Raw genomic sequence first — 16,060 nt, forward strand, 5'->3', positions numbered from 1 at the left:
GGAGGAGCATATAAAAAAGGGAGAATGTTCTTTAAAGATAAATTGACCAAGAAGCCAGAGAGCTAGTACAGCATATAGGACACTTGCCTTGCATGTAGCTAACCCAGGTTTGATTCCTGGAATCCTGTATAAACCTCCAAATGCACCTCCTCCTAGAGCACCTCTGGGTATGTCCCAAAAACAAAAACAAAAACAGCTAAGTGCTTAAAATTAAATGCATTGAAAAATAGATCACTGTGTTTAAGACTGAATTATAGTTTTTTATTCATGGGAAAGGAAGTTGGGGGGTTCAAATTGACTAGGAGAAGTTTATTTCAGTGAATTGATTCTTTCGTGTCAATCCTGACACCTTTAATGTTTTAAAGTGATGTAATGATTGGATAAGCTAGTACTTAGTCCCTAGAAATAAACACACCCCTTGTTTTCTTGTATTTATGTGTTTCTTGCGATTTCTTCTTTCATAAAAATCTTGTGATTGCAGATTTCATGCATATCTGTGAGGAAGCAATGGCAAGGTCATATTAAAGTTGAAACCATTGACAGGATCTTCTGTTCCTGGGGTCTCCACCGTTTCCAGTTTCTCCAAACTTAGAAGACTATTGCTAATGGATTCTAACATATTCCAAGTATAAATCAGATACTCAAGGAAGAGAAGGATGCATGCAGAAAGATAAATGAAGCCAAGATGGCGTTTGAATGTTCCAAGAAGTCCCCATGGCTCTGAGTACTCTACTGTCTGCTCTGCTCCTTCTTATCACAGGAGATAGAGTGGCATGTCTGTCCCTGGGGAACTTGTGGCTGCTTTACCAGCTTCTGACCTTCAGGGCCAGCAGCTGGAGCAGGCTGTTCTTTGGTTAGCACTGAGGGACTGTTTGGGCATCTGACTGCTCCCTGTGCAGAATGGTCATCTTTACTCAGAAAAGGCCATCAGAAGGTTGATGAACAAATCCCTCCCTCTAGCCTAGCAGCCACAAGGACAAGTTTACTTGAAAGCAGATTTCTGATTGGAGAGATTTGCTGGGGCTTTACTTGGAAATGCCCCCTCATGTCTTCCGCAGCTGTTTGATTAGGCTGTGATTTAGAACAGTTGATACCATTTTTAAAAATAGTAGTAATAGTCATATGCTCATTGGTAACAACCCTAAAGTGAATTATGGCCATGCCCACTTAGAATAGGACCTCACACTTGAAGGTAAATTAAAGTAAGCTGCTGTTGTCTTTGGGTAGAAAGATCTGAATAGACATACATGTCAAAGGTAAAGGAAATGGATCATCTGCCTGAAATATTTATAAAGATGTAGTAATGATTTTTATTGGGCTATCCCATGGCCCCTCTTACTCAACACCTCTTTCCCTGCCTACCTTAACTCATTATTGAATCAGCTTAGTATACATTTATTTGCCCTGAACCTCTTTTACTTATACATTATTTTAAAATGCATATATTGCCTAAGCTATATAGATGTGAATTACTATTATACATTATAGGTATGATTGAAGATTATACATTCAAAAGCAATTATTTCTCATGCCAGTATGAGATTATTTTATAGATTAAATTGTGTGCGAATAAATCAAACATACAAATCAAGCTTAATGTCAATAAATATAAAATACATTCATTGGGAGATGAACATTTATATAAGGATAGTCCTGGCTCTCAGTGAATTTACCATGGAGATAAGAAGAAAAGAGAAAAGCTTATAAGAAATAATAGGGGAGATGTCAAAAGGCAATGCATCAGATTGCTTTGTGAAATGCAATAGGCAGAGAAACTACTTTAGGCAGAGGAAAGAGAAATCACCTCAAGAATCAGTGGACAAGGATAGCTATAATACCAAAAACTCTAATCCCATTATTGCAGGTTGAAGCCCTTGAGACAGAGGTAAGAAAGGAACTCAATGAGATAAAGCAAAGGGGAAAGGAGGAGACTGGATATAAAACTGTAGGTTCGGTGTTTGTGGAAAGTTCCAGTCGGAGACCGCTGGAAAGGCTATTTGGAATTGGACCCTGGAGGACTTTGAATGCCAGGCCAGTGAAGGTTTGTGAATAAAATAACATTTGGGTCAGAACCATGTTTTAGAAACACTAAGTACAAAAATGCCATTTGGCTGAGGCAGGTCAGGTTAAACCAAGAAGGGTTGAAGGACTAGAGGCAGATGATAAAGGGGTCCAAAGAAGGACCACTGAGAGGTGAAAAGGAATGGAGGAGCTGCCACCAGAGGAAGAAGATCACCAACTCCCTTCCCTTCCTGCCGTACATGATCACCAAGGATCCATTCTAAACACTTGCAGTTATTTTCTTCAATACTGTCAGATCCTTCATTCTTAAGAATAAATCCGGTTTAATGGTAGAGAATAGGGAAGTGAGGCAGCTAATCTTTTTTGAATTTACAAATATATAATACTACTTAAGGGAATAAATTGAGCCTTTTGGTCTTAATCTTGTATCCTTATCTACAGTCAAAAAGTATGCTAGCTCAAAAGTGTCCAGAGGTGCCAGGAACTGGAAGAATCAAGGAGATCTAAGGCCAAGAAGATGATTCAAAGCCCTGTGCACGTGCTTTGCTCAGAGGCACCCGTAAGTCCACAGAACTATATGATACCCCAAGCATTGCTCCTAGTGTGACCCCTAGAGATCACCAGATGTAACCAGCCCAATAAGAAAAGTGAGAAAAATATTATTTTCAAAAAATACTCACTCGAATAGACCATGAACTACTTGAATTACAATTGATTCACAGTTGAACTTCAGTACAATTGAAGGATATCACATGCTCAGCCCCCAAGTTCCCAGAATTCAATTATATGCATCTGCCCCCTATTGGAACACCTGAGATGACCTTAGGTTTGGAATATTTGTCATTTGATGAGTGGAGTGTCCAACATTACAGAGAAACTTCATGTTTCCCGGAATGAACAGGGAGAAAAGCTTGCAGGTATTATCCAGTTCAAATACATAGGCGGTGTGTACAATTGTAGGTGTGTATTCAGAAGTCATAAAAGACCTGTTTATTGGCATATGGCAGACATTAACAGCCAGGCTTTTGCAGAGATCCTTTGCAAACCAGATTCTGGCCTTATCACTCACAGAAATGCAATCCCTTTGCCCTTCAGGGCCACTTAAGCTTGGCTCGCAGGATTCCAGTAACACCCCTTGACAGGAAGATGGCGAGGGATAGAAAGTCACCTTTTGCCCACATTCCTTACACCTCACCCCACAGCCCGGCACTCAGAACCCCTTTCCTAAGCGACTGCACATTCAACCCTTCCAATCGCTGGGCTATTTTGGGACTGCCCCACAACAGAACTAAGGCAGCAAGAAAGGGAAAGAACTGCAGAGATTGAACTTGGGGCAAACCACTTCCTCTCAGACCCCCTCCCTTTCAGCAGCTCCAGTCCTAGGTCAGAGGTGAATAAAACAAGTAAATCACCCATCCCACAACCCCCTTGGAACACGGATACTGGAGTGTGGGGCCTAAAGCAAAAATGTGTATGTTTGGCTTGGAGCCAGAAAAGGTAGCTACATTGAATAAGCATTGCTTTTAGCTCTGCTTAAAGAGGGTGAATACAGTTTCCGCCCACAAAATAAGTCCAGACACCCATCTTTGTTCCATAGGGTATATATAGGATATATATATATATATCCATAGGATATATATATCCATATATATATATATATCCATAGGATATATATATAATGCAGAAAGATGTGAACATGTAATATAACATTTTCATGTACCCTAACATGGGTAATTAGGAGCTTCTCAAGAATCCTATTGAACTTTCCCCTTTCCTGGCTCATCCACCTTCAACTGCCTTAAGATTCGCCTAACTGGGGCTGGAGAGGTGGCGCTAGAGGTAATGTGTCTGCCTTGCAAGCGCTAGCGTAGGACCGACCGCGGTTCGATTCCCCCGGCGTCCTATATGGTCCCCCCAAGCCAGGAGCGATTTCAGAGCGCATAGCCAGGAGTAACACCTGAGCGTCAAACGGGTGTGGCCCAAAAACAAAAAAACAAACAAACAAAAAAAAAAAGGATTTGCCTAACCAAAGAGCTTCATTTGCATACAGCTCTAAAACCACCTGATTTAAATCTTCGGGTCTGTTGAGGTGTTTTCTTCTCACCCCTCCCAACGTCATCCTGGAGTTTCAAGACTGGAAATTCGACCAAAGGAGAACTCTCTCCTCCCCCGCAGGCCAGCTAGAATGGTGAAATGACGTCATCACGTCCACCCCAAACTAGCTGTGCCTTTGTGTTTGAATTGACCCAGCTCAGAATAGAAACGTCACGCAGCTCAGGTGTTATTATTGAACGTAAAAAAAAATAATAATAAAATAAAATCTGAAACGCGATTCAATGTGATCTCTCCGGGCGGTCGCGTTGACTCCGGGTCCGCGCTTGTTTCTGTGTAGCAACCGCACACACTGTTGCATCATGCTCACAGAAGTCCTTAGCTGCTGCGAGGGAGGTGTGTGTGTGTGTGTGTGTGTGTGTGTGTGTGTGTGTGTGTGTGTGTGTGTGTGTGTGTGTGTGTGTGTGTTTCCAACGGGTCGTTCGCGGGATACCCGCAAACCCTTCGCTTCGCTCCGCTCCAGCGTCTACCGCGCTGGTGCAACAGAAGGTCCGTGCAAACCCCGCGCGCGCCCGGACTGCGGGGCTGACAGTCCTGACAGCTGCCCGCCAGCTCTCAGCTTAGGCGCTCGACTGGAAAGTTTCCTGGAACCACTCACACCCACCTCGAATCTCCGAGCTGGCAGGACGCAGGCTGGCTGGGATCCCTTCCGACGCGGGAAAAGGATTTTTTAGACACGCCGCTATAGGCTGCGGTATCGGGAGAAATAAAAGAAAGAAGGAAGGAAAAGCTCGCCGCCGGACTCCTCCACCCCCGCGGGACCGGCAGTCGGAGGGAGGCGCTTTGGTGCGGTCGAGGCTAAACGGAGCGCGCACTCCACTTTGCGGGGGAACCTGGACGCACGGCGGAGGAGCCGGGTAAGCGGGAGGGAGGTGGTGGGTGCGAGCGGGGACGCCAGAGGGAGTTCAGCGTGGGCGAGAGTGGGGACTGCAGCAGGGGTCTGGGGCGCGCGGTGGGAGCCTAGCTCTGGAGGGAGCGCGCGGAGGTGGCACTAGACGTCGCAACCCGGGAGAGGAGAGCGGAGAGGACGCGCGCAGACGCTGACGGGCGCCGGGGTGGCGCTCGCAGGACGATCTGCCCCGGATTCCCCAGCGCAATAGGACTGGCCAAGGGAGGGAGCGGGGGAATGGGGGTTTAGGAGGGTGGGGAGGGGAACCAGAAAGGGGTGTGCCTTTGCCGCGATTGGCTGCCAGAGCCTGACGCGAGGGCCCCGGGGTTGGCTTAAGGGGAGTGGGATAGGGGTGGGGTGGGTGCTGGGTGCTGGGGCTGCGGGCTCAGCGCGCTCAGAAACATGCTGAGGTCCCGGCGGCTCTTCCAGCAGCGGCAGCGGCTTCAGCAGCAGCAGCAGCAGCAGCAGCAGCAGCAGCAGCAGCAGCAGCAGCAGCAGCAGCAGAAGCGGCTTCAGCAGCAGCAGCAGCGGCGGCGGCGGCTGCGGCGGCGGCGACCGCGCTCGGTTCCTGCGGGGAAGGCGCCCGGCGCCCATGCCTCCGGCCCCGCGCCGCGGCTGCCCTGACCTGGCCGCGACCTCCGTCCGCGCGCCCCGCCGCCCGGGCCCCCGGGCTGTTCCCCAGCCACGGCCCAAGCCGGCCACACCCCCCGCCCCCGGCCTCCGCAGCTCGGCATGGGCGCGGGGACGCTCGCCCTGGGCGCCTCCGAGCCCCGCAACCTGTCCGCCTCGGCCGTGCCGCTCCCCGACGGCGCGGCCACTGCCGCGCGGCTGCTGGTGCCCGCGTCGCCGACCGCCTCGCCCCTGACCCCGGCCCCCGAGGGCTCCGCGCCGCTCTCGCAGCAGTGGACGGCCGGCATGGGGCTGCTGATGGCGCTCATCGTGCTGCTCATCGTGGCGGGCAACGTGCTGGTGATCGTGGCCATCGCCAAGACGCCGCGGCTGCAGACGCTCACCAACCTCTTCATCATGTCCCTGGCCAGCGCCGACCTGGTCATGGGGCTGCTGGTGGTGCCGTTCGGGGCCACCATCGTGGTGTGGGGCCGCTGGGAGTACGGCTCCTTCTTCTGCGAGCTCTGGACCTCGCTGGACGTCCTGTGCGTGACGGCCAGCATCGAAACGCTGTGTGTCATCGCCCTGGACCGCTACCTCGCCATCACGTCGCCCTTCCGCTACCAGAGCCTGCTGACCCGCGCCCGGGCGCGCGGCCTCGTGTGCACCGTGTGGGCCATTTCGGCGCTGGTGTCCTTCCTGCCCATCCTCATGCACTGGTGGCGCGACGAGGGCGAGGACGCGAGCCGCTGCTACAAAGACCCCAAGTGCTGCGACTTCGTCACCAACCGCGCCTACGCCATCGCCTCGTCCGTCGTCTCCTTCTACCTGCCCCTCTGCATCATGGCCTTCGTGTACCTGCGCGTGTTCCGCGAGGCGCAGAAGCAGGTGAAGAAGATCGACAGCTGCGAGCGCCGCTTCCTAGGCGGGCCGGCGCGCCCGCCCTCGCCCCTCGCGCCCGCGCCGGGCTCCCCGCGCCCCGCCGCGCCCCTCGCCAACGGGCGCACCAGCAAGCGGCGGCCGTCGCGCCTCGTGGCCCTGCGCGAGCAGAAGGCGCTCAAGACGCTGGGCATCATCATGGGCGTGTTCACGCTCTGCTGGCTGCCCTTCTTCCTGGCCAACGTGGTCAAGGCCTTCCACCGCGACCTGGTGCCCGACCGCCTCTTCGTCTTCTTCAACTGGCTGGGCTACGCCAACTCGGCCTTCAACCCCATCATCTACTGCCGCAGCCCCGATTTCCGCAAGGCGTTCCAGCGCCTGCTGTGCTCGGTGCGCCGGGCCGCGCGACGCCGCAGCCGCCGGGCCTCGGGCGAGCGATCGCGCGCCTCGGGCTGCCTGGCGGTGACCGGCCCGCCGCCGTCGCCCGGGGCCGCCTCGGAGGACGACGACGACGACGACGACGCCGTCGAGGCCGCGCCGCCGGCGCGCCTGCTGGAGCCCTGGGCCGGCTGCAACGGCGGGGCGGCGGCCGCTGCGGACAGCGACTCGAGCCTGGACGAGCCGAGCCGGCCCCGCGACGCCTCGGAGTCCAAGCTCTAGTGCAGTGCGCCGCGCGTTCGGGGGAAGAAAGCAGCCGAGGCGCGAGTGCATGGAGTGAGTGCGTGAATGAATGCGTGGATGAATGAATGAATGAATGAATGAATGAATGGATGAATGGATGGATGGCTTTCCGGGGCCAAGAGATCTGTGTTTACTCACGGCCGAAAGCAGGTGAACTCTCGAAGCCCGCCAACCTCGCTCGTCTCAAAGCAGCCCAGGCCGACAGACTGCAAAGTCACAGACCTGGAACCCAAAGGAAAGTTTAGGGAGAGGGCGGGGTGGTTGATCTGTCTTGGTTCCTCCTTTATTGTCCCCTCCGTTTGTGCGCTTCGACCCTCGTGTGTGTGTGTGTGTGTGTGTGTGTGTGTGTGTGTGTGTGTGTGTGTGTGTGTGTGATCCTGTGATGCATCTTTAGACTTTCTCTTCCCCCTAGATGGTTTTTGACACTTTCTGCAAGGACCAGCTTGAGTCGGGAAGGTGGGACGGAGAGAAGGGAAGCGCTGGGGGTGGGGTGACCCCATCTATCAACCTGGCAGCCACCGCTTTGCTTCTTGTACTGCTGTCATCCTGTGAGGGGCGGGGCGGAAGAGGGGAGGACAGAGCGTCAGGACAGGTTTTGCTTTGCTTTCCAGAGAAATCCCAGTGTATCCTTGAGTAATGATTTCTCCTGGTGGTGTTTTTTTTTTGTTTTGTTTTGTTTTGTTTTGTTTTGTTTGAAAGTGAAGGAAGCGGAGGTAAGCGAAAGCTGCGTTTCGAGGAAAGGCACTTGGGAGCAGCTCACCTTGCTTTCCTCTCCTAGGGCAAACCTGCTGTTCCGCGCGCCTCGGAGGTCAGGGTTTCTACCTCATTCTGTGCACGTTGATTGCACAGCAAGCTAGAAAGACTTGTTTATATTAAACAGCTTATTTGTGTATCAATGTTAGCTGGAAGGACCAGGCGCTGAGCCTCTGTACCATGTGACTGTCCATTGAAGAGACAGAAAAAGAAAATAAAAAGACACAAAGGAAAACAGTTCTTATTACTGCACATGTGGGTTCTAAAAAAGGCAAAATTAACAGTGGAAAGAGTCAAAATGCCATTTTTGCACAGTGTTAGGGATTGTAAAGTCCGCAGAAGACATTACTTGCACAAAAAAGGGGGATATTTTAAGGGGGGGTGTCTTTGAGACTAAAATAAAATTCAAACTTTACTTTTGTTGTCGATGCTGTTATTGAGATAATGAGATTTGTTGGAAAGATAGCTTTTTATACTCTTATCATGGTACTGTAATTGTATCCATAGTATATATAATTATCTTAAGGATTTTTTTATTTTTTTATGTCCAAGTGCCCAAGTGAATCTGGTTAAAAAAATTAGCACTTGTGTGTAAATTCTACTTTCTCCTGTGTTTTACCAAGTATTTATACGCTGATGCAACTAACTACTGTGTGAGGAATTGGTCCATGTGCAATAAAAAAGCCAATGAAGCACAGTTAAGGTTATTTGCCGTGTGTCTGTAGGGGGTTAGTGATCTTGGAAAAGACTATTTGGTTCAGAATATAGGCTGGATTTCCCATAGAACTCTCTGAATAGCTTTTTATGACTCAATAACATAGTCAAATACCTCTAGACCAAATAAGGCATACACCTAACTGGGAACTACGGACTAAAATTTCACAGCCGGATTCAAAGTCTTCTAGACAACGTATAGGTGTTTTTCAAGACTTCTTTGCTGCTCTTGCCTGAAGAAGTAACATTTGGGATTGCCTGTCTTCTTCAGAACAAATGTACACAGGCCGCTTAACTCAGCTGCAACTTGCCCAGAAATGCAGGAGAGAAAGCTCACTCATTAAACTCTCAGTTGCCTACTTGGAATTGGTAAGTGGCTCCCACTGTTTATTTGAGGGTTTTTTTGTTTGTTTGTTTCCCAGTAGAAAATTGCTGCTTTCACATGAAGAAGTAGGTGTGCAGGTTTCTCCAGGACTGTCTAGAATGTAAAATGCTTTCATGGTTAAGCAAAAATTTATAAAAGGACTGTTAAGTAAATATTTTTCTCTTGTGAGATTAAATAGATCCTTCCAGCAGAAATTCCTGATGGTTAGGTCACAGGTGAAAACAAATGGGGATTTTTATTACTTCCTAACAAAATGACAAGCTCCACAAATAGAATATTTTTCATAAGATCAGTCCTAGGCAAAGTATAGCAAAATCCCATCCTAGGGTTAGTTTTGCCTCTTCCCCAAAAAGGCAGAGTATTTATCTTTGAATTTGTTTGTTTGTTTGTTTGTTTGTTTTGGGGGGCCACATCCATTTGACACTCAGGGGTTACTCCTGGATATGCGCTCAGAAATCGCTCCTGGCTTGGGGAGGACTAGCCTAGGACGGACCGTGGTTCAGTCCTCCCGGCGTCCCATATGGTATCTTTGAGTTTTTAACCCAAGCTTTTCCTATCATTATTCAAAGTGGGGTTGACACTGTGTTTAACTAGAATAGACTGTTCTTTACTGAAGAAAAGAAGAAAATCAGGATTTTTCTCTATTTTTTTTAATTGAGTATTCTAAAGACCAAAAAGACAAGCTTTAATGATGGTGACCAGCAAAATGTTAAATAAACAGGTCACAGTTTTAACAAAAACTGCTCTAAATTTTAACCTCTTTGCACAGCAAAAAGGAAAGACATGGGGGAAGCAAACTGCCAAACTTCTTTAAAAATATAAAAAGGGCGGGGCTAGAGAGATGAGACAGAGGGTAGGGCACGGCTTTGCACATGGTCAACTGGGGTTCAATTCTTGGCATCCCATATGGTTCCCAGTAATTCTTTTTTTTTGGGGGGGTCACAAAATCCTTGCAGTGCTCAGGGGTTACTCCTGGCTCAGGGGACCTTATGGGATGCCGGGACTTGAACCACTGACCTTCTGCATGCAAGGCAAACGCCCTATCTCCATGCTATCTCTCCGGCCCCATCAGAGATAATTCTTAAGTGCAGGACCATGAGCAACTTCTGAGCATTGCCATGTATGACATATATATGATATATATGTATACATATATATTAGAGAAAGGGTGGCCTAAGAAATAGTACAGTGGGCAGGATGCTTGATTTGCCCTTGGCACCCATATGGTCCCCTGAGACCTCCAGGAGTGATTCCTGAGCACAGAGCTACCCAGAAGTAAGTCCTGAGTGTAGCCAGGTGTGGTCCCAAAACCAATATATCTATATTGGTTATATATTATGATTAAACTTATTTTGGTGGCCCTAAAAGTCAGGTAATGAGAAATGTCATTCACCTTTCTCATGGGAGCTACTTACAGTCCAGTTCTAGTTCCTTCCCCCACTGCAAGCATGTAAAATGCACTTCGTTGGGAAATTATTCTATTTTGGGGTGGAATTTTTTTTTTTTACTTTGTTATGCTGGAAACCTAATAGCCTTGCTGTCACAAGTGCCAGGTGAATTCTTCAGTTTCCAATGTCCTGATAATTTTCTTGTCTCCCCACTTAAATATTTTTTCCAATCTACCCTACAAGTTCATCTTAACTCAGCTCTTTAAAATCAGGAAGGTCCTGCAACCATTATTAATAAGTGGATGTCACTTAACTACTTAATAGACAGATCTAAACTTTTTAGTGAAAGCAAAGAAGCTATTATTATCTTTGGACTCCTTTATGTATTTTTGTCGGAGCTAGATAAAGTCCCCCCACCCCCTGTGGTCTTTCAAGTTCTCTACTTCAGGATTACATGAGTTTGGAAATAAAACAAGGGTAGTGGTGTTCACTCTCTATAAATATGACTTGTTTCTTCATGCAGAAGCCCTAAGTGGGCTCCTAATAGAAATATGGGAAATGAGGCCACCATGAATAGTAGTTACTGCAGTGGGAAGCAGAATAAACCTGTTTCAGCTTGTGACATAACACAGCACAAAGTGACAGGAAGGTGCTGAACACGAACATCTGCCTTTCCTAATGGATTTGTGCAACTGAGTTGCAAAGGCAGAAACCCTAAACTCAAACCAGGGATCCTCAGTAGGATGACTTTGGAATGAGGTTTGGATCACATTATGAAGTTCTTTCATGTGTAAGATATTCCAATAGCTCATTTCTTTCTCACTCCAAGGTAGAAACAAATCATGGTTAGATCATGTAACTGTGCCTCTGCTTGGAGAACTTGCCGATAAGGAACTTCACTGCTGTGTCGTCGTCCCCCGCCCCTCACCAGCCCATGCTTACTTTGGAGCTCGAATTATTAATAACTTCTAAGTGGCTATTGTGAAACCTTTCCTTGTGAAGCACATTTTCCTAGCTTATTTTAATTTCACATTTGGTTGAATGTGCTGACTTCCTCTGGCAATATGTGAAATTGCCAGGCGGAAATTCTGCGCCCAAAGTATTGGTATTGTATTAGCACTGAGGTTTTCAGCAAGAACTCCTAACCAGGAGCCAAAGGCAAATTATTAAGTATAATTTGGTCAGTATTCTGAAAAAAAATTTTTTTACAAAGATCCATTCTTTTTTTTGAAGGGAAAAAAAGCTTAAGTCTTAGCAGTGATTTAAATTAAAGACTTTGGCATGAGAATTTAGTTTTATTTGTATGTTTCTGGCATAATGTACTGAAAAATTCTAATTCTTCTGACTCTCTGCCAATTCACTACTAATCAAAATGGAGAAGATATGCACTGTTTGGATTATACCTAAAAATAGTGCTTCGGTCACATCAGCAAGTGGAATTAAATTAATTTCTCTCTCCTTTTCTTCACACACACCCTTTGCATTGTTAAAATGTCCATATAGAATATTGTTCTTGAGTATTTCATAAATATTTCATAAATTGTGACTCAGTGTATCCCAAATTGCACTCCTTTGTGGCAATGATTTTGAAGCCAGCTCTGCTGGACTCAGTGTGGCTTACCAGTTTCCTGAGATTCCCACTTTAGCCCTGCTCTCATGGAAGAAGTCACTATAATCAAGAGCTAGTGATAGTAGGAAAAAAACTTGATTTATTCATTGATTTCATCAATCATCTTTTTAATTCTTTTGTGAAATGAAGGAGGTAGTTTCTGAATTAATAAGATTTGATTCCTGGGTGGGGCAATTAATTGACTTCCATATCCAATTGCTCTGATGACAGATGGAGGAACAGTGATCCCAGGAAGAAGCTCACACTCTCTGGCAAAGTGTGTCCAGGATCTTTGCATAAACATTCATCACTCCTGTTCGAGCACTGGGAGTAACCAACCATCCACACTCTTCAAACCTTTGCCTTCCCTTGGCTTCCCAAATCCTTTTGAACAGGTCTCTACTCTCTGTGCCTAAATTCTCATCTGACATCTCTAATCAAACCTTTTTGTGCTCTTAGTTCTTATCATCAGTATCAAAATAAATTATCTTCATAGCAACATTAATTTCTCATAGACAGTTTCCAAATCTTTAACTCTGAACCCCTCACAGTATATAATTTATTTTCCTCTCTTTTTCTATTTCCTTGCTCTCATCTGTTAATTAGCATTAGCCAGTTTCTCTCCTTCACTTTATGACGCATGACTTGCTGAGAAGTATTTAAGTGTCTTATATTTGGTTTCATTTCTAAGGATCTCTATATTGTTCATACTTATAAAGAGGGGGAAAAACAAAATTTTTTCTTATATGTTTTCTAGAAAAGGTCTCATGTGGAATTTAATATTGGGGGTGTTTACAGTCTTCATGGGCTCTTAATCTATTTTTCAGTTTGTCACTATGTAACCTCACCCAGCTTTCTGTACCTGATTTCAGAAGATTACATTAACTTTTCCACCTTCCACTATTTCTCAATTACTTTTCCTACTGACTGACTTGTAGGGGATATGAATAAAACTCTAGAAGAGCAGAAAATATGATCCTATGGAAAACATGATCCTGCAGATATCCCTAGGACTGGCTTTCTGACTTCTTGCCTAGACCAGTGACCTTGGGGAAGTCAGTCATTTTCCCTGTGGTCAAGTTCACTTCCTACACTGCCTAGTCAGGAGCCCTTATACACACCCCTTTGAGATGCTCTGATAGGAGTTCATGGCTTTGCAATGTCTATCATTTTGAATAAAGTACTTCCTCCTCACCTTTTCCCCTTTTCTTGCAACTCCACCCACAAATTTCTTTTGTTTGTTTTTTTTTTAAAGTAAAAAGAACACAATTAGGAACAGCTAAATATATATCTCTAATACCCCATGCATCCAAACAAACCATGTTCACTTTTTATTAGGCATAAAATTCCACAGAAACCACAACTGAATAAAAATAATCTTCCCAAACATCGGCTGACCAAACCTGTTTGCTATGTACTAAGCAAAAGTGATTGTTGAAGGATTCCTAGCCCACTGCCACTTGGAGAACAGTAAATCAATTTGGAAAGCCACTTGAGTTTCTCATTTTGCTTTGACTTGTAAATGCTCAAAGGAAAGATTAAAATTGTTCTTTTCTTGGAATGACAATTCAGATATGAAAAGTGCTGAGTGCAATAGGCGCTATGTTTTGGCTTAGCTCCTTTGTGATTTTTCAGGATATCAAGTGTCTTTTGTTCCTGACTTAATAAACAGTGACAAATCTATGGGAACATTAGGGACTTAAAATATCTCTTCTGTTAACTACAGGAACTCACCTGCAATGTTGAGGACCTTGTTAGAAATGTTTTGAAAGAATAAATATTAATAGATGTTGCAATGATATTTCTGCATCTCAGAATTTTTCTAGAGCCATTAAAGGTAATATTTTAGTAAGAGGCTCTTTGGGAAAAATTCCTTGAGCTTCAGTGAATTTGTGGTCATCCTGAAATGAAAAAATAAAAGTCCCTATCAAGTAAACGAAGTCACTTAGAGAAAGTTAAGAATCTTTACCACCAGATGGACCAAAATAAATTGAGTAAATAATTTCTCTGTGCTCCTACTAGGCTGTCTTTATCACTGGAGGTTATTGTGACAGATGAGATTCTAGTTGTAATTGACTTAACCTGCCAGTTCCTAGCACTACTGTCTATCAGCAAATATTTTCTTTTTAACTTACCCAAATTTCACATGATTGATCTCAATGGGATCCAAAAACTTATATTGAAAAATCATAATAAAATCCTTCTAATGATATCAGTGATCATTAGTATCACCTGCCTGCAGCTCTCTATGAACTGATTGCATTTACTCTTATAAATCACTTCAAATCCTCTTGTTCTTCCTGTTGTCCAACTGGAAATCTGCCCAGTTTCAGGGACTTTTTTGCATGCAAACTAGAACAAAGCACATCCAATTCACTTGTTTGCAGTGGTACTGACCTGATGGTATCAACATATCATTACTGGAATTGTACAATATATTTTTATATAATCAGCAACATACACTGAAAATGAGGGTAAAAATACACAAAGTCGCAAAATGAGAGAAAATTTAGGGAAGCGGCAATTTGCCATACTTGCTATGCTCGGGGATTACTTCTGGCTCTGGGTCAGGGGTCACTCTTGGATGTGTTCAGGGGACCATATGTGATATTGGGGATTGAGCAAGGGTTGGCCTCATGCAAGGAAAGCCCCCTAAATCTTGTACTATCTTTCCAGCCTAGACATGAAAACCCTTTAAGTCCTTATAATACAGCAGCAAGCATTCTTAGGGAAAAAAAAGGCCCAAATGAGGAATAAGAACTTGTTTTGTTGTTTTAATTCAGCAAGTCATAGAATCCCTCTCCAGATGTCAGGCAAATGTTTACAATTTTCTTTAAATCTTTTGAATGTTTATGTAGCTAGAATAACAAATAAATGTTTTCTTTTTGGATGGAGCAGAAGATTCTTGGAAAACTTAACTAGTTGTAGAGTTTCTGATTTATTTTTTACTTATGATTCATGTGTTCGCTGTTCTTGAAAGACTGGTGAGCTATGTGCTGAGTATGTGCACTGTACTAGCTACCAAAAACCCAAGAGTCTCTCTGCAAGTTCTGCCAGAGAAAGCAGACATCCAACATCCACTGTGAAGACAGGTCACCTACGAGGCAGGTGGGGTGAGTGCCAGACAATATGATAAAGGCTGTATCTGAACCACGGGAATTCAGGGCAGGAAAGCTACTTAATTTCACATTTTTTAGGAACCTTTTATTAAAAGAATAAAAATAAGGCAAAAATTAATGTTACTTCAACATGTAATTGGTGTGAAATTTTATTAATGAAATAATCTAGTACCTTTTAATATTAGATCTTTGAAATTTGGTGCAATATCTTACATTTGTTGGGAGGGGTTACAGTTGGCAGTACTCAGGGCCTATTCCTGGAGTTACTTCTCAGTTAATTCTCAGGAGTTACTTCTTTAAGTGTTCAAGATTAAACCAGGATCAGCCTCAGGCACAACACATACCTTGCCCCAAATAGTATTTCTTTGGGCCATTTATATATATATACATATATATATACATATATATATATACACACACATACATATATACATACATACATGTGAAGCCTCATCCTCCACCCATTCTTCCTAGGTAACTTGACCTTACCTACAAGACCCCGCCCATTCCTGGAAGGGGTCTTGGAAAAGGTAGATAAGGTTTTGACCAGAGGGATGAGGGCCTTTTGCCCTTTTGGTCTTTTGCCAGCATGGAGGTCAAAGGGAAGATGGCTGAAAGGAGTTAAGATGCAGGGCTAGCTAAGAATGGCTGAATGCTTAAAAGGTTATGATATAGGCCACACATGTGGTGGATAGGGCATAAATAAAGTTGATGCTTCCTGATGCCTGTCTCTGGATGAGTCTGATTCCTCCATTCACCTAAACCTTGGACCTGCCAGCTGAATGGGGATTGCGGAGCCACATGGCCTGGGATGGCAGAGAAAAATCCCTCCATCCATCTACCTCTATCCAGCACCATCGTTAATTATTTAATTCTACATACATGTATATATGTATGTGT

At 45.3% G+C, this 16,060-nt stretch overlaps 1 protein-coding gene across 1 annotated transcript; it reads left to right on the forward strand.

Moving 5' to 3' along the window:
- Window positions 1–5,745: 5,745 nt before the first annotated feature.
- On the forward strand, window positions 5,746–7,216 carry ADRB1 (adrenoceptor beta 1). Its single transcript, XM_049764477.1, has one exon. The coding sequence runs from the start codon at window positions 5,756–5,758 to the stop codon at window positions 7,169–7,171; it is 1,416 nt and encodes a 471-aa protein (XP_049620434.1). The 5' UTR covers window positions 5,746–5,755; the 3' UTR covers window positions 7,172–7,216.
- The last annotated feature ends 8,844 nt before the right edge of the window (window positions 7,217–16,060 follow it).

Source organism: Suncus etruscus, chromosome 17 (assembly GCF_024139225.1).
Source record: "Suncus etruscus isolate mSunEtr1 chromosome 17, mSunEtr1.pri.cur, whole genome shotgun sequence".
Lineage (NCBI taxonomy): Eukaryota > Metazoa > Chordata > Mammalia > Eulipotyphla > Soricidae > Suncus > Suncus etruscus.

Bases quoted from the DNA above. Each gene is read 5' to 3' on its own strand.
- ADRB1 (XM_049764477.1), top strand. From the start codon at position 5,756: ATGGGCGCGGGGACGCTCGCCCTGGGCGCCTCCGAGCCCCGCAACCTG.